Source organism: Anomaloglossus baeobatrachus, chromosome 8 (genome assembly GCF_048569485.1).
Source record: "Anomaloglossus baeobatrachus isolate aAnoBae1 chromosome 8, aAnoBae1.hap1, whole genome shotgun sequence".
In the NCBI taxonomy this organism is placed as follows: Eukaryota; Metazoa; Chordata; class Amphibia; order Anura; family Aromobatidae; genus Anomaloglossus; species Anomaloglossus baeobatrachus.
In genome coordinates this window covers 99585643-99612405 of record NC_134360.1, presented here as the reverse complement: position 1 = coordinate 99612405, position 26763 = coordinate 99585643, and the positions used below count along the sequence as shown (strand labels likewise).

The window sequence follows — 26763 nt, the reverse complement described above, 5'->3', positions numbered from 1 at the left end:
ACCGCGCGTGTGAGAGGAGGATGTGTCCTGGAGCTACCGGAGGTGCATGGCAAGTTAGCCTGCCCCGCTTTACCTCCCAGAAGCGCAGGAGGGGCAGACAGGTCCCGAGTCCTGAGGAGACGGGAGCAGCAATGGAGGAGGAAGCGAACTGGCCCCGACCTCAGCTGCCCGGTATGTAATCCTGAATGCAGCGCTCTCATCACTGGCCACAAGAGCACCGCAGTAACCTCTTCATGTCCCATAGGGACAGGAAACAACACTGGAGATGGGAGGTGGGGAGGGGTTATGTAACCTCTTTGTGTTTCCGGTCCCTATTAGGGTGGAGAGTTAACCTCCTGTGTGCTGTTGTGGAGGGTGACTAGAGAAAAATTCAGAAGCTTGTCCAAAATAGTGGTGCACTTTTTGTGCCATTTTCCGTGGCCCGTAGCTTTCTCATTTTTCGGGATCTATGGCTCAGTGACAGCTTATGTTTTGAGTCTCGATCTGACATTTTTAATGGTGTTATTTTTGCGCAGATGCTAGGTTTTGATCGCCTGTTATTGCATTTTGTGCAAAATTTGCGACGACTAAAAAAACCATAATTTTGGCGTTTGGAATTTATTTGGCTGCTACGTCGTTTATTGATCAGATTAATTGATTTTATATTTTGATATATCGAGCATTTCTGACCATGGCAATACCAAATATGGGTATATTTTTTATTTTTTTTTTAACCCTTTAATTTTCAATTGGGCGAATAGGGGGTGATTTGAATTTTTAGGGCTTTTTTTTTTTTTTTTTCCCCTTAGGGGACTAGAAGGATCAGCAGTCTGATTGTTCATTCATTTCTGTTGATCAGATCAGCACAGCTCTGATCAGCATTTCAAATGCTGCACTACTGTTACAGTTGCTGCTACTCTGATGGCTCTAACAGGAAATACGTCATGATCGCGACAGGAGTCACATGACCCATCGCTACCATGGCAACTGTCAGCTCTCTGTGATTGCATCACGGGGCCTCTGATGGAGGCGGGGAACGGCGTGGCCATTTACATTGCACTGTCACATTTTGACAGCGCGATGTAAGGGGTTAATAGGCACGGGTGGAACGCAAATCCACCTGCGCCTGCGAGGCACAAGTCTGTTGTTCAAACCAGCAGGGATTGTCGCCAGCTCACAGCAGCAGCCAGCGGCGATTACCCCTTCATGATTTAGGACATACAGTTACATCTTATGTCATGAAGGGGTTAAGAAGAAAACTGGAGGCTTACGTCCTTGTTTAGACTTTTGGGAGTTAAATCAGATTACCATCCAGGACCTTTACCCACTTCTACTCATTCCTGATTCGTTTAATCAGATTGTTGGTGTTAAATGGTTTCCAAGTTGGACCTTAGGAGGGGGCTTATAATTTGATCTGAATCGGGAAAGGGGGATGAGTGGAAAACGGCTTTTAATACTACTGAAGGGCATTATGAAAATCTAGTCATGTCATTTGATCTGACCAATGCTCCCACCAGGGGTGTAACTACCGCGGTCGCAGCGGTCGCCATCGCGACCGGGCCCGGGAGGTTTGGGGCCCGCGGCCACCCGGCAGATCAGCAGCCAGCTCCTGTCAGTGAGATCTGTGACAGTGCACGCGCCCACTATATGACCCGCTGCTGTCCACGACACCGGGCCCCCCTGCCCGATGTCAGCCGTGGCACCGGGGCCCCCGTCACCGCGCACAGTAATAATGAAGCATAGAGCGGCCAGCGCCGCTCTGCATCATCATTCTCCCCCTGTGCCTGCGCGGTGACGTCACTCCTGTGCGACTGCTGTGCTGAGTGCACAGAGCGCAGGGAGGGAGGACGCCGACCGGAGCACCGGGAGAACGAGGAGAGGGGAGGACGAGCAGCAGTGGAACGAGGAGAGCCGTGAGTACAACAGCAGTGGAATGAGGAGACTTCAGGACAGAGCAGCAGTGGAAGGAGGAGAACGGTGAGTACTTGTTGTTTTCTTTTATATATATAAGTGAGTACACGGTGGTCAGAGGCCTGGGGTGGGGAGGCTGCATGATACTGTACATGGAGGCCTGGGGTGGGGAGGCTGCATGGTACTGTACATAGAGGCCTGGGGTGGGGAGGCTGCATTATACTGTACATGGAGGCCTGGGGTGGGGAGGCTGCATTATACTGTACATGGAGGCCTGGGGTGGGGAGGCTGCATTATACTGTACATGGAGGCCTGGGGAGGCTGCATTATACTGTACATGGAGGCCTGGGGAGGCTGCATTATACTGTACATGGAGGCCTGGGAGGCTGCATTATACTGTACATGGAGGCCTGGGGAGGCTGCATTATACTGTACATGGAGGCCTGGGGAGGCTGTCTGCATTATTATACATGAAGGCCTGGGGAGGCTGTCTGCATTCTTATACATGGAGGCCTGGAGAGGCTGGCTGCGTTATTATACATAGAGGCGTGGGGAGGCTGGCAGCATTATTATAGATGGAGGCCTGGAGAGGCTGGCTGCATTATTATACATGGAGTCCTGGGGAGGCTGGCTGCATTATTATACATGGAGGCCTGAGGAGGCTGGCTGCATTATTATACATGGAGGCCTGCGGAGGCTGGCAGCATTATTATAGATGGAGGCCTGGAGAGGCTGGCTGCATTATTATACATAGAGGCCTGGGGAGGCTGGCAGCATTATAATAGATGGAGGCCTGGAGAGGCTAACTGCATTATTATACATGGAGGCCTGGGGAAGCTGGCTGCATTATTATACATGGAGGCCGGGGGAGGCTGGCTGCATTATTATACATGGAGGCCTGGGGAGGCTGGCTGCATTATTATACATGGAGGCCTGGGGAGGCTGGCTACATTATTATACATGAAGGTCAGGGGGGACTGCATAATAAACATGAAGGACACCTTACACATGGACAAGGGCTGCATTATACATGGAGGTCTAGGGGGCTGGAAGGACACCTTATACATGGAATATAGGGGTGCATTATATTTGGAGGAGTATGGGGCTGCAAAATGCAATATGAAGTTTTATAAGGTTGCGTTATAATACAGATAGGACTATGGGGGTTACCTTATACATGGACTATGGGGGTGCATTATAAAACATGGAGGACTATGGGGTGCAGTATAATATATGGAGAACTATGGGCTGAATTATAATATATGGAAAACTATGGGAAATGCATTATAATATATGGAGGACTATGGGAAATGCATTATAATACATGGAGGACTATGGAAGTGCATTCTAATATATGAAGGGTTATACCCGACCCTTTATGCTATATGGAAGGCTATGTGGGCGCCATTATAGTATTTGCAGAACTATATACGAGGGGGGACAAAGATACAAGCATGGGATGGGAACGTTTTGTGCTGAGGGAAAAAGGCTCTTTCCTCAGCACCCAGCTTTTCCATGCTCTGCTGTACATCTCTCAGCACCCAGCTTTCCCATGCTCTGATATGAGAAATCTGGGTGCTGAGGGAAAGATGTATAGCAGAGCATGGGAAAGCTGGGTGCCGAGGACAAGATGGATATCAGAACATAGGGAAAGCTGGGTGCTGATAGAGGGATTTCATACCACGGGAAAACCTGGTGCTTATAATCCCGTACCCCGTCATTATCCCGTATCCCAAGTGTCAGTGTACGTGGAGGAAGGGGGGCCCAGCTCTGAACTTTGCACCGGGGCCCATCAAACTCTAGTTACGCCACTGTCTCCCACCACTATTTTGCAACATTTCTTCAATTACATTTTTTGCCATTTGGTGGGCAGGTCTGTAGTGGTTTATAACGAAGATATTTTTAGTCACATCAGGTACACGTCAGGCAGGTATTACAGCTTTTTACAAACTAATAAACTGTATGCTAAACTTGAAAACTGTGTATTTGCCGTACAGGAGGCACAATTTTTTGGGTACCTGGTATCGTCTTCAGGTTTCCGGATGGACCCTGACAAATGACACACTATATCACAGGGGTTGTCTCCACAGAGTTTCCCTGGGAAAAAAAGTACTGATGAATTTGTACCTATTTTGCAAAAGGGGGTGGACTTTTCCTTTTTGTGCTCTGATCAAGAAGGCAAGGTTTTCTATAACTTGAAGACCACAATTGCACCAATATGCAATGGAGTAGTATTGTATCAGTTGATCTTCACTTCAGATTATTATGTAAGAAAGATTGATTTACATTGTGAAGAGGAAAGTTTATAGTTTCATTGACAATGCTCCACCGATTCTGCTCAAGAGTAAAGTTCTGTAGCAGTATGTAATCATTGTTTTACATGTTCACATAGAAAATTGCAACAGTTATATTAGCACTTACCCGCAGTACTGATTGCACAGTTTGTAAAGGATAGGTGACAATTGTTGCAATGGCTTTGGCAATAGCTCCTATAACAAAGACTTGAAAAGAGGTAAGCTGAGAAAAGAGAGCCAGATTAGGAAACCGCAGGATAAAAACACCATACTCGTACAAGCAAAAGAATGCAGCAGGACAATAAGTGCTGGACTGTAGGCAAACATTGAATACTGGATGGAAAAACGCAACGGCAAAAATGAGCATTTTGCTGCCTTTTTCGATGCATTTTTGATGTGTATTTGATGCGGTTTTTGGAATGCATTTTTGTCATTGCATTCAATGCAGTACAAAATGGATCAATTGTGGAACCTTAATGCGACGATTTTTCAATATGACAATGCCAAGCTGCATATTGCTCGTGCTACTGGAAGCAGCCTACGTGCCTTAAACATGCTATCATGACTGCCAGCTTCTCCAGACTTGTGTTTCATTGAGCCAGGAGTGGAGTTCAGTCAGTTCTTTCCAGTTCGGAGAGCAAGATTATTAAAATTGCAGCTGGTTCACCGAATCGGCAGGAACCAGCTCCTCAGCCCAGTTCTTAGGGCCCGCTGATTTCAATTGAATGTACGTCTGAGGCAACATCAATGGCAACGTCTGCGCATATACACAAATTCTGTTTTGTAGGGTTGAGACGTAACCCCCGACAGAGGCATGAGACGTACGGTAAAATGTTACGTGAACACAGCCTTAAGGGTGCTTTACATGCTGCGACATCGCTAGCGATGTCGCGAGCGATAGCACCCGCCCCCGTCGTTCGTGCGACATGTGGTGATCGCTGCCATAGTGAACAATATCGCTACGGCAGCGTCACACGCACATACCTGTTCAGCGACATCGCTGTGACCGCCGAACAATCCCTCCTTCAAGGGGGAGGTGCATTCGGCATCACAGCGACGTCACAAAACGGCCGCCCAATAGAAGAGGAGGGGAGGAAATGAGAGGCAGGAACATGCCGCCCACCTCCTTCCTTCCTTCTTTCCGGTGGACGCAGGTAGGATGATGTTCGTCGTTCCTACGGTGTCACACACAGCGATGTGTGGTGCCGCAGGAACGACGAACAACCTGCGGAATGAAACATCAACGACATTATGATTTGGAGCGGCGTGTCAATGATTATTGCCATTTTTGCGATCGTTGATCGTCGCTCCTAGTTGTCACATGCTGTGTTGTCGCTAACGACGCCGGATGTGCGTCACAAACACCGTGACCCCGACGATATATCGTTAGCGATGTCCCAGCGTGTAAAGCACCCTTTAGTGTCGGTTACCATGAGGCAATTTTAGAGGTTTTGCGGACTCTAACTCTTGGTTGGTCAGAGTTTTAGAGGCACGACCTAGCACAATATTAAGCATTTTAGCAGTTTTAATGAGTTGGCTGAACAGTGTATTAGACATTAGATTTAATATGCTGCATGTATGTCTATAAAAATATTCCAGTTAGTTATTCATTATAGTATATCTTATATCAGTATGAGATTATAAACTTAGAAATTAAAATTCACAAACATAGTATATCTCAGCTGCTACCACCTATTTGCATATATAAACCATAAACCACTATAGGATTAAATAATGATCTTACTTCTGGCTGTTGTTTTAGGAGCTGCCGTTTTAATCCTTCATAAAACATGAACTGGATGGCCGGGTTGAAAACCAAAAGTAGAGAAGGCAATGTCCCATTCCACAGTGCCAGGACTCCCTCCTGCTGCAGTATCTTTTGAAAAGCATCTAAAATGTGACATAAAACGGACAAACAAAATTAAAAGATGGTTAAAAGGACGATATATTACATAATTTCGTGAATGTACACTACTGATCTATAATAAATACTACTTACAGCAAAGATGGGCTGCAGTTGTACATCGCCCGGGCCAAAAACTAATACTCTAGCAGGATACAGCTAAACCCCCACTAAGTGGAGGCATCCCAGGTGCAGGAGGAGAAAATCACACACACACTTCCAAAAGATGGAAGGGGCGAATGCTGGATGATAAAACTGCACACTGATGGCTTGCATAGAGCGCTGTTCACACATGCAGATGCACAGTCACAAGCCCACAGCCTATTAGGTGACGCCCCTCCATTTTTTGGAAGTGTGTGTGATTTGCTCCCCCTGCACCTGTGATGTCTCCACTTAGTGGGGGTTTAGCTGTATCCTGCTAGAATATAAGTTTTTGGCCCGGGCGATGTACAACTGCAGCCCATCTTTGCTGTAAGTAATACTTAATTTTTGGAGGATATTTATTCCTCTTTTTGTTGCTATTTGATCTATAATAAAAGAACAATAGGTACACTTTCCTACGGAGAAAATATATTTAATCAATAGAGCTTTACATGCTCTACAATATGAATATGCTTTATCTGTTATTTATGTCTAACCATAAGGGGCTGCTGCAGTTCATTGTCGGCACATATCACAAAGCCTGGGGAGGAAGCATAGGTTATTTATGGTAAGTTAGTGTAGAAATAAAACAGTTCCCTGCCTGTCTGTTTTATCACAGAAGTTAATGTTTCTGCCATGTCACCAGTCCTGTGAGATTATCATAAAGCAAGTCAGTGCTATGCAAGTTCAGAAGCCACAGGAGTTCCTACTGTACATCACTGACTTGATTTATCATGGGCTGGAAACAGGGTAGAGATACTCACTCCTGTGATAAAACAGGCAGGGAAAAGCATTTGCTGAGAAAGCAGCATCTGTGAGCCACTGCTGTTTCGTTTTGATACTCATTTATCATACGTGACATATGCTTCCTCCCCGAGCTATTGCTGTGCTATTTTCCAACAATGAATTGAAGCAGCTCTGCATGGTTGAAAACAGCAAATAACAGTATAACGCAAGGGCACATTTATAAGATTATTTCAGCACAGGAGCATTTTTTTTTTAACACATACATTTGTGGAATTTATTAGTATTCTAAGATCTATTGATTAAAATGTACTTTGTTTGTGGGACAACTAATTAAAAAATTAATAGCCTTTCAGATTTTCCATAAGTCAATGGTACAAGTTAAGATGTATCTTTTACCCCCTTTTTACAGTGGTGATCAAAGGGCCTTATCCTGCAGTGCTGCATTTTTGTGGTGACACTTTGGAGTGAAATGGGGCTACAAGTAGTGCTGAACTCTCAGTGTAACAAGAAGCTAGCTATGCTCAACAACACAGCAGTTTACTACATCTCTTCTTACTTGTTATTTTGTGAGGAGACATAGACCTGCTGAGAGAGCTACCCTTAATATAATAAAAATAATAATACTAATAATAAAAAACTATAACAAATTTTCATTTTTATACTCCTTTTCTAACTAACTAGGGTCAGGACTATGGTTAGAGCAATAAGATAGTTACATAAAAAATAAAAACAAAAATGTAGCAAAAACATATTGTAACAGTGTATAACTCTTTCATTTTTAACATTTTGTTAGTTTTTGGGGGAAAAAAACCCCTGAAAAACTAGAGGGCCAAAGAGCAATCATTACCAATATGGGTATACATTAAAGTGCGTAGATGTGTATATAGTGTGTTTTAGAACGGTTTATTCCACATCTCTGCTATTTTCTACAACACATCGATTTTCAAAAACAGAACTTCCCTCGTATATGTAAAACCCATCACTGCATAGCTCATATACTAGTCAAAAAATAAAATCTTAGCATATCTACCTGCAGCAGCACTGGTCAGAGCAAGCTGATTGCTGCTTTTTAAAGGGAACCTGTCAGGTTTAACATGCACCCAGAATCACGAGCAGTTCTGGGTGTATAGCTCTAATCCCTGCCTAACTGTCCCTGTATACACTCGCATAGATAAAGAGATCTATAGAAAAAGTATTTCTAAAGATTTTTTATCTTATGCTAATGAGCTAGGGGACTAGTCCCAAGGGCGTTGCTTCCCTTGCTAGTCGGCCCCATTAGCATGTTAGTATGCTCCTGTGGGTGTGCTAACATGATAATGAATGCGCAGCGTCGGAGGATGATCTTGTACCGCCCCGTACTCGGCTGCAGCAGAGCCGCTCGGATCCGGGCTCGCTGGTGGGTGGCTCGAGCGTCTCCGGACCCGGGGGTCCTGTGGTCACTTCGATCTGAAAGGAGCTGGCGCTTTAGGGGACGTAGGTGTACGGCCGGAACTGTGGTTAAGTTCGTGACGCCACCCACGGGATGTGGTGAAGGTGGACACCACCACTGCAATTATGGGGCACCCGGGGTAGATGTTATGCAGCAAGTTGTTAACCCCTCTGTGGGCAGGGATGGTGGCCCCGGGACCCGTTGGGGGTGTTTCGCGGTGCAGGGAGATGGGCGGCCAGAGGGCACTGATGTACTCAAGATTAGAAACACACACAAGTCTCCGGTAAACCAAGGTGATGGTGGTCGGTGCCCACAGCTGGCTGCAGTCTGGTCCCCCACCCGGTTGGTGGTCTCTGCCTTTCTCCTACACCTGTTTGTGATGATGGACTACCTGAGCCTGCAACGTCAGGAGTCCACTCCCTGGCTTGTAGATGTCGGAAGAGCCCTTTGCCCGCAGACGCTGGCCCGTGGGATCTCTCTGACGTGGCAGTGGCTTTCTATCCCCCTCGTTGGGCTGTTGTCTTCTGTCGGGACTTTGGGTGGGAAAGGACCTATAGTCCTGGCCGCAATCAGTTAATTAGCTAGCCCCCAGTAGCTTCTGGAGCTAGCTTCAGGGTCTGAGTACCCCCCTTTATGCTCTGGTTTCCAGTCGGTTCCCGGGTGGGTACCGGCGGGCCACTACTCTGTCCCGGTCCACCTCGGTTCCACAGAGCCGTCTTCCCAGTTCCTGCAGGCAGAGGCCTCCGTATGCCTCCTAGCCAAAGGTGCCCAGGCTCCTACCCTGGCACCTGTCAGTCTGCTACAGGCCTGTCACACAGGCCTGGCCTCCTCCACTGAACTCTCAAACTCCACTCCAAAACTGAACTGAACTGTTTTCCTGCCTCAGGCTCTCTGAACTCCTCAGTGGGCGTGAGCAACCACCTGGCTCCTCCCCCTGGTGTGTCCATCAAGCACTGAGAGAGGTGACTAAGGTTTTAGTGGTTTGGCTGCTGACATCTTGTTAGGGGACTGGTGTTGTGCGGGGCTCTATCTGAGACTACCTGGCTGGTCCATGGCGTCACACTCCCCCTTGGTTAACCACTGACCGTCCGCGGCCTATCCGACCACCACCGTTTATTTTTTTATGAACTGAAAATGATAAAAGATAACATATGTACAATTATAATAACAGTATTTACAATCAAGCATACTTCTGGTTTCTTCCCTTGCAGGAGGCATGTTACTTAAACGTTGCGGAACATTTTTATTAACTGGGAACGGGACGGGACCGGGTCCTTTCATTTGCCCACCCAAGCAAACCTAGCCCTGATGCTGCCTCTAAAAACTAGGTCAGCACCCCTTTTCCCCAGTCTAGGAATCTGGTTCGGGTCCGGGTGTTGCCCATACAGGCCGGGTAATAAGTTCCTTACCCGGCAGTCTCTTAGAGGCCCCACGTCCACGGGACCCTGACCCGGAGGGTTGTCACCGGTCTGCATGGTGATGGGACCTCGGCCTACAACATCCTGCAGGCCCATCCTCCAACCAGCCTCTCCGGAGACTGCAGGACATGAAAAGGGTGGTCAGGGACTATTTACAAGGCCCAAAAGTTTTTGGGTGGCCTGCTAGTTCTCAGCCATGTCTGTGTGTAAAAATGGGGGTTTTAACTGAAACGGGGAATCAACAAATTCTGTACACCGTGAGAAACAACCCTTAAAATTACAAATCTTTAATGATAAAGTTTAAAATGGATATCCCAACATGAAAATCACACACATGTATACATACAATAAAAAAAGGGGGAAAGTGCTGCAGTGCAGACTGGGAGTGGTCAACGCCCCTTCACTTCTCCCTACCTAGCCTGCGGAGGTCGGCACCCTAGATTGCGTAAAGGCGCCCCCGCTCACCGTCGGCTCGCCCTCCTTTCCCTGCACTAAGTTAAGAAGTGCAACTAGTCTGGGAATGTAGGAGTGCTCAATTAAAATATTGCTGCACTGCAAAAAATTTACAGGGTTACAAGGAATATCTATTGATATCTGACACACATGTGGGTGTGACTCTACAGAGATGCTGAAATGACCGATACAATATAATATGAGATGCTTGAGATTAGAATAACCACCTCAACATGAAGTTAATCAGTGGACACCGTGCACCCGTTTAGATGTATCCCCTGGAGCCACCTATATGGATATCAATTGTCCTGTGCATTCAATAAAGGCATATAATTGGACACATATTGTGGTGTTAAAAAACGGGTTACTGTAATATACGCAAAAGACTCTGATAAGCCTTGCCTTCGCCTGCTCCCACAAACAAATCAATGAGAGTCAATCAATAACTCAACACGTGACTCCACAGTAGGCACACAGATGGATGGTCCTCAGATATAATGACATAATTAGCCATAGCATGGAAAAAACTTTCACTCCAGTCTATTCACTGTAGATGTAACAATAACATATAAAAGATACTTAGCTTTTTGGTGTGAATATGGACAAATCGCCAGATACACGCTAATACTTCAGTGTAGTCACTGGAAAAATACAGGCCCAGTTTGGGAACCGCTAGCTCGACGCGTTTCCCCCTGGCACACAGTCCCGCCAAGGTTCATCAGGAGCACCCACAATCGGGCACAGAGTATCGGCCACAATAAACCGCTCTGCCTCGGTCCTAATCCCCGCCTATACACGTGGGGTAAAGAGCGCTCTTTAAAAATGGCGCTTCCTGACGTCACCGGAAGTGACGTCTGTTAGAACGGAAGTGCCGCTCGCGTGGAACGCATAATGCGCTCCACCGCGGCTCATCACTATGGGACATAAGATGACCCTCCATGTGGCGCTTCCTGACGTCAAAGGAAGTGACGTCTGTTAAAGCGGAAGTGCCGCTCGCGTGGAACGCATTCATGCGCTCCACTGCGGCTCATCAGTACGGGGCGGAGGCTGTCCAACCAGGTGACGCACGGTATCAGTCACATGACCGCGGGACGCAGTAATGCACTCCGCAACCCCGCACCACATGGTTACCAGTGTTAGGGGAACAGGGAATGAGTTAAACCCACCAAGAGATAAGCCTAGATGGACTCATACCTCATCACTAGTGGGCTGAAAAATCATGATAAATCCCCTTTCCCACTAATTTACAAAGAACGCCCCACAACGGTACATTATAGTTACAAATCACAAAGGGATATCAGGAAATGCACATGTGGACCAATACGTCAACATGAATAAACTGTAGCAACCAGGGACATTAGGTCCATGATCAAGAAACAAACCCCGCAGTCCACAAACGGACCTATACAGGATGGCTGTATACAAATATACCTAATTTCCCATATGTCTAGGAAGGAATAAATATACACTGAATGCTAAGGTCAGATGAAGCTAGAGAAGGTTAGTTGTTCATTTAGCCCGCCTGGACTGGTTGACTCTAGCCAAAAGATCCAACGTGTCTCCCTTTGAAGCAGTTTTTTGTCCCAATCTCCCAGACGTATTGATGGGGAAATCACCTCAATAGTCCTAAAGGAAAAAGACCCCAAATCGCCATTGTGATGTGAATTAATATGACGAGCTAGGGGTGTGTCCCGTTTATTTCTCACGTCCCCTAAGTGTTCTCCTATCCGTACTTTCAATTGTCTCCTAGTCTTTCCCACATAGTCTTTTGGGCATGTACATGTACAGAGGTAAATGACTCCCTCTGTTTTGCAGTTCGCAAAATTACGATTCTTATACGTTCGCCCAGTGACTGCGCTGCAAAACTCTCTTGATGGAACCACATGTTTACAATATATACATGACCCACATTTAAAAGTACCTACATCTCTCCTGTCCAACCACGTACCACTCTTTTTAGGGGGGACATAGAGGCTATGTACTACCTCATCCTTGATTGTCTTTCCTCTCTTAAACGTTACCGAAGGGTGCGCCGTTATATGTCCACAAATATCGGGGTCACTCTTTAGAATGCCCCAATGTCTCCTCAAAATGGCCATGATCTTTCCATGCTGATCATCGTACATCCCGATCAGCCGTGTGATCTGCCCGTCACCATTTTTGGGAGAAGTGGTTAACAAATCCCTACGGTCACTGTGAAGGGCATTTTTCTGCGCCTTATCAATCACGTTTGGAGGATAACCCCTTTCCCTAAATCTCTTTTTAAGGTGGACAGATTGCTTCTCATATTCATGGACAGTGGAGCAGTTCCTCCTTAATCTCAAAAATTGTCCCTTTGGGATCCCAGTTTTTAAACTGACCGGGTGATGACTTTCCCAATTCAACAAACTATTTGTGGCGTTCGGTTTTCTGAATATAGAGGTGCTCAAAGTACCATCTAATTCCCTTGTTATTAGAACATCCAAAAAGGGGAGTTTATTGCCTCCAATCTCATACGTAAATCTCAACCCCAAGTCATTGATGTTCAACTGATTGACGAAAGCAACAAAGGAATCGGCTGGTCCACGCCACACTACCAATATGTCGTCTATGTAGCGTCCCCAGAACTGAATCTGGGGACCCCACACATCATCATCCTGAAACACAACAGTATCCTCCCACCAACCCAGGAGCAAGTTTGCATAGGTGGGAGCACAAGGGCTCCCCATTGCAGTGCCCCTGAGCTGGTGGTAATACTTTGCATTAAAGATGAAATAGTTGTGTGTCAGGATGAACCTGATTAATAGTAGGATGAAATCATTATGCTGGGACATAGATGTTCCTCTAGAGTTAAGGTAGTACTTCACTGCTTCTATACCGATGTTATGAGGGATGCAACTATAGAGGGATTCTACATCAATGGACATTAACAGAGCGTCTGAATCAACCACTAGACCCTCAATTTTATTCAGCAGATCCATTGTATCCCTCAGATACGATGGCAGGGAAATAACAAATGGACGAAGAATTTCGTCCACGTACATGCTGCAATTCTGGGAGAGTGCCTCAATCCCGGACACAATGGGGCGACCCTTCACTGGGGATAACCCCTTATGGATTTTCGGTAAGGCGTAAAAGGTCGCCACCATTGGTGTTTTAGGTAATAAAAAATCCAATTCGTCTGAGGATATCAGTTTCATTGTTTTCGCCTCACATAAGATCACCTTTAAATCTTTAAGATACCCCAAAGTTGGGTCAGACCTTAAGACTTCATATGTTGACCGATCTGACAAAATGACCTGACACATCATCAGATATTCCTTGTAATTCATTATAACAACGTTGCCCCCCTTATCGGAGGGCTTTATTACTATTTCTGAATTATTGCCCAGACTCTGGATAGCCAATCTCTGTTCGGTCATCAAATTTGGTCTTGTTGGTCCTGACCTAGGGTTAATCTTTTTAATATCTTCACACACCAATTTGCAGAAGATATCAGTGCTGTTGAACTCGCTAATGGGAGGCATCCTCTTACTTTTGAGTTTCAGCCCTGAGAAGGGTCCTTCTCCCTCAGGTCTACTGCTCTCTTCCTCCAGGCTCATAAGTACATTAAAGTCTGTCATCATTTCCAGTGGTATCCCTAGTTGAGTACACTTGTTCCGATCATTATGGACGAAAAACTTCTTCCATTTAAGTTTTCTTATAAACAAATTGATGTCTTTCACCCATGTGAAAGCATCAAATTTGACAGTGGGGACAAAGGATAGGCCTGCATTTAACACCGACATTTCCGAATCCGTCGGTGTGTATTTAGAAAGATTAATGATCCTAAGATCTTTAGGACCTAATTGCCCTTTCTGTTGGGTAAAGGTGCTCTCTGTCTGAGGTCGTACGGCCCCAGATTCCTCATCTCTAAAAAAGAGGGAGTTGTCATAGCAGAGGGCGCAGCAGAGAGAGAGGAGGACATAGATGGTCCAGAGGGGGCCTCCCTGGGTGTAAATTGTCTCCCTCCTCTGTTCGCATTTCCCCTCCATCTCTTCCTTGAAAAACCTTTGTTTCTAACCCTTCTGGATTCAGTGTCTGATGATTCCGGATCAGTGGATGAAACCTCACTAGGTTGTGGCTCTTTTGTCAGAAAGGCGTATGCTTGTTTGTCCCTAAATTCGAACAAATCTCTAATGAAACGCTTATGTTTTCTATCTTTTATGCTCAATCGATATTTTTCTATTGTTGCCTGGAGGGCAGTTTCTCTGCTGGCAAATTCGGGATCTGTTTTAAACTTAAGGGCCTCCTCAATGAGTTTCTGTAAGGCACTAGAGGATCTCTCAAGCGTGCATCTCTCTTCCTCCAACAAAATGCCCATAAAACGTAATGATGATGAAACTGACTCCTCCTCCCACTTCGCTAATAATGCTGTAGACCTAGACCTGTTTGCCGGTACAACAGTAATCCGTAGGCCTCTGGGGACAATCCTTTGTTTGATATAATTATCTAATGATTGAACTTCCCACCAAGATTTGATGTTCTCTTTATATGCGGTGGTTAAATCAGTGAAAATATTCCTTAGAGAAGGGCCTGTTGCCGAACTGTTATTTATAGATAGTTCGGAAAAAGCTTCCCTAGCGTCATCCAACCAATTATTAGCATTCATAGATCCAGTAAGGAAACCAGCCATAATATCAAAAAAATCTCAGGAAAAAACCGTTATAGATAATGATTAAGGGATCATAAGCTGTACACCGTGAGAAACAACCCTTAAAATTACAAATCTTTAATGATAAAGTTTAAAATGGATATCCCAACATGAAAATCACACACATGTATACATACAACAAAAAAAGGGGGAAAGTGCTGCAGTGCAGACTGGGAGTGGTCAACGCCCCTTCACTTCTCCCTACCTAGCCTGCGGAGGTCGGCACCCTAGATTGCGTAAAGGCGCCCCCGCTCACCGTCGGCTCGCCCTCCTTTCCCTGCACTAAGTTAAGAAGTGCAACTAGTCTGGGAATGTAGGAGTGCTCAATTAAAATATTGCTGCACTGCAAAAAATTTACAGGGTTACAAGGAATATCTATTGATATCTGACACACATGTGGGTGTGACTCTACAGAGATGATGAAATGACCGATACAATATAATATGAGATGCTTGAGATTAGAATAACCACCTCAACATGAAGTTAATCAGTGGACACCGTGCACCCGTTTAGATGTATCCCCTGGAGCCACCTATATGGATATCAATTGTCCTGTGCATTCAATAAAGGCATATAATTGGACACATATTGTGGTGCTAAAAAACGGGTTACTGTAATATACGCAAAAGACTCTGATAAGCCTTGCCTTCGCCTGCTCCCACAAACAAATCAATGAGAGTCAATCAATAACTCAACACGTGACTCCACAGTAGGCACACAGATGGATGGTCCTCAGATATAATGACATAATTAGCCATAGCATGGAAAAAACTTTCACTCCAGTCTATTCACTGTAGATGTAACAATGTAAGACATTGGGGCATTCTAAAGAGTGACCCCGATATTTGTGGACATATAACGGCGCACCCTTCGGTAACGTTTAAGAGAGGAAAGACAATCAAGGATGAGGTAGTACATAGCCTCTATGTCCCCCCTAAAAAGAGTGGTACGTGGTTGGACAGGAGAGATGTAGGTACTTTTAAATGTGGGTCATGTATATATTGTAAACATGTGGTTCTATCAAGAGAGTTTTGCAGCGCAGTCACTGGGCGAACGTATAAGAATCGTAATTTTGCGAACTGCAAAACAGAGGGAGTCATTTACCTCTGTACATGTACATGCCCAAAAGACTATGTGGGAAAGACTAGGAGACAATTGAAAGTACGGATAGGAGAACACTTAGGGGACGTGAGAAATAAACGGGACACACCCCTAGCTCGTCATATTAATTCACATCACAATGGCGATTTGGGGTCTTTTTCCTTTAGGACTATTGAGGTGATTTCCCCATCAATACGTCTGGGAGATTGGGACAAAAAACTGCTTCAAAGGGAGACACGTTGGATCTTTTGGCTAGAGTCAACCAGTCCAGGCGGGCTAAATGAACAACTAACCTTCTCTAGCTTCATCTGACCTTAGCATTCAGTGTATTGGGATATTTATTCCTTCCTAGACATATGGGAAATTAGGTATATTTGTATACAGCCATCCTGTATAGGTCCGTTTGTGGACTGCGGGGTTTGTTTCTTGATCATGGACCTAATGTCCCTGGTTGCTACAGTTTATTCATGTTGACGTATTGGTCCACATGTGCATTTCCTGATATCCCTTTGTGATTTGTAACTATAATGTACCGTTGTGGGGCGTTCTTTGTAAATTAGTGGGAAAGGGGATTTATCATGATTTTTCAGCCCACTAGTGATGAGGTATGAGTCCATCTAGGCTTATCTCTTGGTGGGTTTAACTCATTCCCTGTTCCCCTAACACTGGTAACCATGTGGTGCGGGGTTGCGGAGTGCATTACTGCGTCCCGCGGTCATGTGACTGATACCGTGCGTCACCTGGTTGGACAGCCTCCGCCCCGTACTGATGAGCCGCAGTGGAGCGCATGAATGCGTTCCACGCGAGCGGCACTTCCGCTTTAACAGACGTCACTTCCTTTGACGTCAGGAAGCGCCACATGGAGGGTCATCTTATGTCCCATAGTGATGAGCCGCGGTGGAGCGCATTATGCGTTCCACGCGAGCGGCACTTCCGTTCTAACAGACGTCACTTCCGGTGACGTCAGGAAGCGCCATTTTTAAAGAGCGCTCTTTACCCCACGTGTATAGGCGGGGATTAGGACCGAGGCAGAGCGGTTTATTGTGGCCGATACTCTGTGCCCGATTGTGGGTGCTCCTGATGAACCTTGGCGGGACTGTGTGCCAGGGGGAAACGCGTCGAGCTAGCGGTTCCCAAACTGGGCCTGTATTTTTCCAGTGACTACACTGAAGTATTAGCGTGTATCTGGCGATTTGTCCATATTCACACCAAAAAGCTAAGTATCTTTTATATGTTATTGTTACATCTACAGTGAATAGACTGGAGTGAAAGTTTTTTCCATGCTATGGCTAATTATGTCATTATATCTGAGGACCATCCATCTGTGTGCCTACTGTGGAGTCACGTGTTGAGTTATTGATTGACTCTCATTGATTTGTTTGTGGGAGCAGGCGAAGGCAAGGCTTATCAGAGTCTTTTGCGTATATTACAGTAACCCGTTTTTTAGCACCACAATATGTGTCCAATTATATGCCTTTATTGAATGCACAGGACAATTGATATCCATATAGGTGGCTCCAGGGGATACATCTAAACGGGTGCACGGTGTCCACTGATTAACTTCATGTTGAGGTGGTTATTCTAATCTCAAGCATCTCATATTATATTGTATCGGTCATTTCAGCATCTCTGTAGAGTCACACCCACATGTGTGTCAGATATCAATAGATATTCCTTGTAACCCTGTAAATTTTTTGCAGTGCAGCAATATTTTAATTGAGCACTCCTACATTCCCAGACTAGTTGCACTTCTTAACTTAGTGCAGGGAAAGGAGGGCGAGCCGACGGTGAGCGGGGGCGCCTTTACGCAATCTAGGGTGCCGACCTCCGCAGGCTAGGTAGGGAGAAGTGAAGGGGCGTTGACCACTCCCAGTCTGCACTGCAGCACTTTCCCCCTTTTTTTGTTGTATGTATACATGTGTGTGATTTTCATGTTGGGATATCCATTTTAAACTTTATCATTAAAGATTTGTAATTTTAAGGGTTGTTTCTCACGGTGTACAGCTTATGATCCCTTAATCATTATCTATAACGGTTTTTTCCTGAATCAACAAATTCCCAACGGGGACGGGCAGGATGGTAGCCGGGAACAATTACCTTTTTAAACTTTCTTCTTTATCTTTAAACAGCAATCTCGCAGTGCAGCTGCTGTTGCTGACGCTCCCAGTACGGAGCTTCGGCACCTGCTCCAGGTCAGCCTGTGCGGGGGACGGGCCTAGCCGGAGTCCCTCCGTGCCGGCTACGACCGGCACCTTCGGTAATGAGGGACTTCGCTGTGACGTGGCCTGCTCTGCCGCTTGGCAACTACATCCCCGCCGTGCCTCAACCGAGGTCGGGTGTCTGGGAGCGGTCAACGTAACTTGCAGTGCTGGCGTCTGGTCGAGGATCGCCTCAGTTGCGGCCGGGCAGGCGGAGCCGTCGTCATCTCTGTTGCGGCCATGCTCTGGGTCGGATGGGATGCCGTCGGCGGTGCTGGACCGATGGTGACAGTAAGCCCGGAGGGCCCAGTAGCTGGGTCCTCCCCCGTAGGTGGTACGGGCTCCGCTGCCACGGACTGAGGCAGCGGGTCGGTCGGGGCGGTGGCTGCGGACACGGCCGACGAGGGAGACTGTGTGGTGGACGGGAGCAGGCCGGGTCCCTCAGCCGAGATGGCCGGTTACTGTGGAACAAAGGGGCGTGGATCACTGCTTACCCGCTCCTCCGAGATCATCTCCACTTCGCGTGCCCGGACAGCTGCAGCCATGCCCTTCATCTCCGACGTCCACTTTGCCAGCATGAAGTGGGCTTGGGCCTGGGTACTCCGACACATCCTGCCACGTTGGTATCCAGGAATGGGTTGCCACAGAGTCCTGGCGTCCCTGCACTTCACAGCGTTAGTTACATGCCGCTGATCTTCACCCGCTCCCCCTTGGTCTTTTCGCGGCACTCCCTTCTCCGGCCGGTAAGTTTCATTTTGCGACTTCCGGCCTTGCTGCACAGCAGTGTTTCCAGGAGGCGGGACTTCAGCTTTCGCGCTCTTTTTTCGCGGGGAAGAAGACTCTGGCGGGAATCTTCGCGCCAAAAGATGGCGGATCTTGAAAATTTTACAACGGATTACCGCTGACTGTCCGTACAAGGCGCACTTCACTAGGTAAGTGAATGGGTAAGTATCCTGTTCGTGACGCCACAAGAGTCGATGTGTACCGCCCCGTGCTCGGCTGCAGCAGAGCTGCTTGGATCCGGGCTCGCTGGTGGGTGGCTCGAGCGTCTCCGGACCCGGGGGTCCTGTGGTCACTTCGATCTGAAAGGGGCTGGCGGTTTAGGGGACGTAGGTGTACGGCCGAAGCCGTGGTTAAGTTCGTGACGCCACCCATGGGATGTGGTCAAGGTGGACACCACCACTGCAGTTATGGGGCACCCGGGGGAGATTTTATTCAGCAAGTTGTTAACCCCTCCGTGGGCAGGGATGGTGGCCCCGGGACCCGTTGGGAGTGTTTGGCGGTGCAGGGAGATGGGCGGCCGGAGGGCACTGGTGTACGCACGATTAGAAACACACACGTCTCTGGTAAACCAAGGTGATGGTGGTCGGTGCCCGCAGCCGGCTGCAGTCTGGTCCCCCACCCGGTTGGTGGTCTCTGCCTTTCTTCTGCACCTGTTTGTGATGATGGACTACCTGCGCCTGCAACGTCAGGAGTCCGCTCCCCGGCTTGTAGATGTCGGAAGAGCCCTTTGCCCGCAGACGCTGGCCCGTGGGATCTCTCTGCCGTGGCGGAGGCTTTCTATCCCCCTCGTTGGGCTGTTGTCTTCAGTCGGGACTTTGGGTGGGAAAGGACCTATAGTCCTGGCTGCAATCAGTTAATTAGCTAGCCCCCAGTAGCTTCTGGACCTAGCTTCAGGGTCTGAGTACCCCACTTTGTGCTCCGGTTTCCAGTCGGTTCCCCGGGTCGGTAACGGCGGGCCACTACCCTGTCCCGGGCCACCTCGGTTCCACTGAGCCGTCTTCCCGGCTCCTGTAGGCAGAGGCCTCCATATGCCTCCTAGCCAAAAGGTGCCCGGGTCCTACCCTGGCACCTGTCAGTCTACAACAGGCCTGTCACACAGGCCTGACCTCCTCCACTGAACTCTCAAACTCCACTCCAAAACTGAACTGTTTTCCTGCCTCAGGCTCTCTGAACTCCTCGGTGGGCATGGCCAACTGCCTGGCTCCGCCCCCTGGTGTGTCCATCAAGCACTGAGAGAGGTGACTAGGGTTTTAGTGGTTTGGCTGCTGACACCTTGTTAGAGCCCCGCACAACACCAGTCCCCTATCTGTGACTACCTGGCTGGTCCAGGGCGTCACAATCTCACTCACCTCTCTGCTGAATTTTGGCTCAGTGTGCAGGACCCCGGACTTCCGGTCATGCGCACTACTTCAGTTTGAAGCCAGGATGCGTACAGTCGGCTTTATAGTGCACATGACGGAACCTCCAGGGGTCATGCGCACTAAGCCGAAATCCAGCGTCAGGCGGTAATGGCCTGAGTGAGATCATGCTCTGACACTGCGCATTCATTATCATGTTGGCATGCCCACAGGAAGCAATGCCCTTGGGACTAGTCCCCGCGCTCTTTAGCATACAATAAAAGATCTTTGGAAATACTTTTTCTAAAGATCCCTTTATCTATACTAGTGTATATAGGGACAGGTAGGCAGGGATTCGAGATATGCACCCAGAACTGCTCCTGGTTCTCGGTGCATATTTCACCTGACAGGTTCACTTTAACTATATGCATCTTTCAATCTCTTAACCCCTTCACCCCCGGCCACTAAAACACCCCAATGACCGGGCCATTTTTTGCAATTCTGACCAGTGTCACTTTATGAGGTTATAAATCTGGAACACTTCAACGGATCCTGGCGATTCTGAGATTGTTTTTTCATGACATATTGTACTTCATGTCAGTGGTAAATTTATGCCAATATTTTTTGCGTTTATTTGTGAAAATTTAGGAAATTTTGCAAAAATTTCGCAATTTTCAAACTTTGAAAAGCTATGCCCATAAATCTGAGAGATATGTCACACAATATAGTTAATAAATAAACTTTCCCACTTGTCTACTTTACATCAGCGCAATTTTCGAAACAAATTTTTTTTTCGTTAGGAAGTTAGAAGCGGTCAAAGTCATCAGCAATTTCTCATTTTTCCAACAAAATTTACAAAATATTATTTTTAGGGACCACATCACATTTGAAGTGACTTTGAGAGGCCTAGGTGACAGAAAATACCCAACAGTGACCCCATTCTAAAAACTGCACCCCTCACACTGCTCAAAACCACATTGAAGAAGTTTATTAACCCTTTAGGTACTTCACAGGAACCAAAGCAATGTGGAAGGAAAAAATGAAAATTTTACTTTTTAACACAAAAATGTTACTTTAGCCATAAAATTTTCATTTTCACAAGGGAGAAAAGAGAAAGTGCACCATACAGTTTATTGTGCATTTTCTACTGAGTACGCGGATACCCCATATGTGGTAAAAATCAATTGTTTGGGCACACGGCAGGGCTCGGAAGGCAAGGAGCGCCATTTGAATTTTTGAGTGCAAAATTAGCTGCACTCATAAGCGGACGCCATGTCGGGTTTGAAGACCCCCTGAGGTACCTAAACAATGGAGCTTCCCCAAAAGTGACCTCATTTTGCAAACTAGAGCCCTCAAATAATTTTTCTAGAGGTTTGGTGAGCACTTTGAACACCTGGGGGCTTCACAGAAGTTTATAACGTTGAACCATGAAAAGAACAAAAAATTTTTTTTACCACAAAACTGTTGCTTCAACTAGGTAGCTTTTTTTTCACAAGGTTATCAGGAAAAAATGCACCATGAAATTTATAGTGCATTTTTTCCTGAGTACGACGACACCTCATATGTGGTGGAAAGTAATTGTTTGGGCGCATGGCGGGGCTCAGAAGAGAAAGCGCACCATTTGACAGCAAAATTGGTTGGAATCATTAGCGGACGCCATGTCACGTTTAGAGACCCCCTATGGTGCCTAAAAAGTGGAGCTCCCCCACAAGTGACCCCATTTTGGAAACTAGACCCCTCAAGGCATTATCTAGATGTTTAACAAGCCCCAAGGGGCTCCACAGAAGTTGATAATGTTGAGCCATGAATACAATTTTTTTTTTCACCACAAAACTATTACTTGAACCAGGTGGCTTTTTTTTCACAAGGGTATCAGGAAAATATGTACCATAAAACATATTGTGCAATTTCTCCTGAGTACGCAGATACCTCATATGTGTTGGATAGTAATTGTTTGGGCACATGGCGGAGCTCAGAAGAGAAGGAACGCCATTTGACAGCAAAATTGGTTGGAATCATTAGCGGACGCCATGTCATGTTTGGAGACTCACTATGGTGCCTAAACAGTGGAGCTCCCCCACAAATTACCCCATTTTGGAACTAGACCCCTCAAGGAATTTATCTAGATGTTTGGTGAGCCCCTTGTACCACCAGGGGGGCTCCACAGAAGTTTTTAACGTTGAACCGTGAAAATTATTATTTTATTTTTTTTACCACAAAATTTTTGCATCAACCAGGTAGCTTTTTTTTACAACGGTATCAGGAAAAAATGCACCATAAAACGTATTGTGCAATGTTTCCTGAGTACGCAGATACCTCATATGTGGTGGAAATTGTTTGAGCGCATGGCGGGGTTCAGAAGAGAAGGAACGCCATTTGACTTTTCAAACGCACAGACGCGGTGCACTGATCGGCCACTACAGGACGCACGGTCGGATGAGATATAAAAAGCGTCGGGGATGCGGAAAAAAAGTCATGTCCAAAATTGACCATGGATGCAGATCCGTTATCTGCATCCCTGATCAGCGCTCGGCGGGACGCACGGACGGATGCGATACAAAAAGTATCGGGAATACGGAAAAAAAAGTCACGCCAAAAATTGACCACGATGCAGATTCGTTATGTGCATCCCTGATCAACGCTCAGCAGGACGCACGGACGGATGCGATACAAAAGGCGTCGGGGATACGGGAAACAAAAAGTCACGCCAAAAATTGACCACGGATGCGGATGAGGTGTAAAAATGGACAGGGGATACAGGAAAAAAAAAAACAAAACGTTATACTCACAGTACCCAGAGGATTAGCAGGAGGATCACTTACCAGAAGAACTGCAGGAGGAACAGAAGGCAAGCGAGATAGACAGCTGTACAGGAGCAGCAGGGCAGGACGTTGGACAGATCAGCAGAAGACCCAGGAAGAAGGACCCAGCGATGGAGGCAGATGTGATCGGGCCAGTGAAGACCTCAGACGACCCGGTGAAGGCAGGTAAGAGGACGTCGAGGGGGGGGCAGAGGGGGAAGGGTGAGAGCAGAGGTGGCGGAGAAGCAAAGGCAGAAGGAAGGAAGCAGAATAGAGATCACAGAGGAGGCAGGCAGATCGCAGGAGGAGCAGATCGGGATGTTGGGGGGCAGATCGGGTCTTGGGGGGGGGCAGATCGCGGGGGGCACGGGCAGGGGCCATCACGGGAGTGCGCACGGGCTGCAAGGGGAGCAGAATACTCACATGGAGCAGGAGCAGTAGCGGTGACATCAGCGGCGGCAGCAGCAGCGGTGGTGTGGTACTACAAGTACCAGCCAGTGCACGCTGCAGACATGCTGGGGGGGGGGCCTTCCCAGACCAGCACAGGCGCCTGGGGAGGTTGGCCACCTGCAGATCAGACCGCCCCACTGCACACTGATTGGAGCGATTGTGCGTCATAGCACGATCGCTCCAATCAGTGCTGCAGGGCGACATGTTTGAGGTCCAGCTATGATGTGCTGCAGCTGCTACAGCACCTCATAGCAGGATCTCACAGTATCGCACTAATTCAGGTATTATTTTTGCCGAAATCGGTGCGAACAATGTGGTTGGTGGTTCAGATTTGAACAGCCAATCACATCGATCGTCTATGGGGGGTGGCGATGCCACCCCCTGGGGTCAAGCAAAGGTCCCCTGCTGTAAGAAACAGCAGGGGACATCATTCGAAAGCCGTTGCTATGGCCACGGCAATCAAATGAACTTTAGGCCGTAAAGTTACGTCCCTGGTCGTTAAGTCACGTTAAAATAGGATGTAACTTTACTGCCCGCGGTCGTGAAGGGGTTAATAGCGATATTTAAATAGCAAGAAAGCTGGTGTATGCACTGGCTCTCATTGGTCCTCTGTAACATGAATGATGTGAACTGATTGGTTGTCATGGCAGCAAGGTACCACCTGAAGGCCCCCATGGCCACCATCTTTGTCCTCCTGTGAAGCCCAACCTTTGGACATCCACAGGTTGCCTTTACAAATTTCCCTTTTCTCTGGTCGTCTGTACCATATCCAAAAGCAGATGCATTGCGGATGCATTAAAATGAATAGTAAGATTAGAGATAAACTGCTGGCACTTCCTAACCTGAAGGTCTGAACTTGTGCATACTGAACATCACATACGAGTATACTATCACAATAACAATTGCACTCAAGCAAGAGGGAAAAAAAAGCTGAAGGATGCAGATAGTGAATATGGGAATGTTAACATGCATTACTGCATGAAAAAAAAACCCATAAAAAAATATTTTTGAAACAATGGGCTGAAATAAAATTGGCCATGTTACCACATCCCGGTGTACCTCTCAATTGGGTCCTAACCTAGTGAATGCCTCTCTTTGTGTCAATCCCAGTTACTTTAGGTGCTTTAATTTTCTGTTAGCGGGTCCTTTTCCAGCCCATATATAAGAGGTCAGGATTGACTGTTACATTCTCCACCTAATTCCTACAGGAGTATCATCAAATAATTTCCATTCTTAAGAAACATATGCCTCTTTTGCAACAGCATCCCAAACTTGATGACATCCTCAAAGAGGTGTTCGATTTGTTCCACAAAAAAAGACAGCTCCTTGTCTAACATATTGTCATCCAGTCTTTAGTGAAGCAAATACTAACAGACAGACAGAAGCCTGGATGAAATTTAAGGGCTATTTTAGATGCGGATTTAGTGTTGGATGAGAAGACCTGGCTCACAATCACCATTCTAGTTCATCCCAAAGGTTTGTGGTAGGGTTTAGGTCAGGTCTCTGTGCCCTTTTGTCGATGCAGAGTCAATAATTTTGTCAATGCAGAATCTTGCTGGAACAGAAAAGGGCCTTTCCCAAACTGTTCCCACAAAGCTTAGTGATGTAGGCTACATGCAGCAGATTGATTGCTTGGGTTTCCATGACCAATCACGAGGTGAAGTATTTGTGCTGTTAGTAACAAGAAGTGTGGACTCCACAGAGAGTTGGTGACTTTTATACCCTTTTCACCTGAGCACTTGACGAGCTGCTCTGTAACTTTTCATGGTCTGATCTTATTACATCAGTGAGCTCTTTAGAACAAGTCATTGTTACAGGAGTGTTAGTAAAGGCAGAATGCATGGCTGGGGTCTGATTTTATACACCAGTAGACAGTAATTGATTTATAAGGGGGTCCCAATATTTTTGGCGATGTCGTGTATCATTCAGCATGACCTACTGTGATAAATTTGGTGCATTTTTAGACTATTAAAAGCTAAGTTTATACTAACTAATTATCACCCAGGATTAGTAAATCTACCCCACAATTCCTGAAAAACTTACCTGCAATGCCAGTGTATGTCGTGGGCTTTATATCATCATTTCTAAATTTGGCACCTTGAAGTTTCAGTCTTGTATTTACCACCCATAGAGGAGTTGTGAGCAGGACATTCACTACCCCTAACAAGATACAATATTACATTAAAACTATTTTTTTATTGTAGTCATTGCATCATATATATATAAAAATATTATATATATATATATATATATATATATATATATATATATATATATATATATATATATATATATATATATATATATATATATATATATATATATATATATATATATATATACACACACACACACACACACACGAAAAAAATATATGCACAATTGTATTCTAAAGTGGTTTCTTAATCTATTACCAACATGTAATGAAAATACTCAGCACGGCGGCTCAGTGGTTAGCACTGTAGTCTTGCAGCACTGTGGTCCTGGGTTCAAATCCCACCAAGGACAACATCTGCAGGCATTTTGTATGTTTTCCCTGTGTTTTCATAGGTTTTCTTCCACACTCCAAAGACATAATGATGAGGAATTTAGATTATGTGTCCCAATGGGGACAAGGTTTCTGAAGTATGCAAAGCACTGTGGAATTAATGGCGCTATATAAGTGAGTAAATATTATATTATTATTATTAATAAATTCACTAGCAGTGCTAGATTCCTCATGTATACAACGAGGAAGCAATCGGCTGTTACATACAGCTGGGCTCTGACTGCAAACGGCATGATAGGAGCTATTTGCCATCCCAGCCTATGGTTTCTAATAACCGTACCAATGCAGCGAGACCCCAGGATGTGGAGGGGTTGCAGTAGCAGCCAGAAGCCTAACAATGGTCACAGTCTGCCATATCCCTTAGGGTCATTCCATGTCAAAAGGACCAGTGGTCCCCACTCGACCTTCTCCGATTTTGCTGAAAATTTAGAAGGATGTACATGTATGTTTGAAAAGAGGTTCTGTAAATTTTTAGGGCCAGATCTCAAATACATTGGGCACTGTTGACCTTTCACTGGAGGTTCCACCAAGCCTGCGGCTTCAGCTAAGAGGATTTTGCAAACTTTGCCCATATATAACTCAAGACCAAAAACCAATA

At 46.3% G+C, this 26763-nt stretch overlaps 1 protein-coding gene across 2 annotated transcripts in view; it reads right to left on the bottom strand.

The window, feature by feature from the left end:
• Window positions 1–26763, bottom strand: part of SLC25A17 (solute carrier family 25 member 17) — a 131911-nt gene that overhangs the window by 24970 nt on the left and 80178 nt on the right. Inside the window, exons 5-7 of one of the 2 annotated variants that reach the window (XM_075321917.1) lie at window positions 25661–25777; window positions 5929–6074; window positions 4312–4407 (exon numbers count right to left, since the gene is read on the bottom strand). In XM_075321917.1, coding sequence (XP_075178032.1) covers window positions 4312–4407; window positions 5929–6074; window positions 25661–25777 — 359 coding nt within the window. The remainder of the gene's footprint in view (window positions 1–4311; window positions 4408–5928; window positions 6075–25660; window positions 25778–26763) is intronic. The other variant, XM_075321918.1, reaches the window with a different exon arrangement.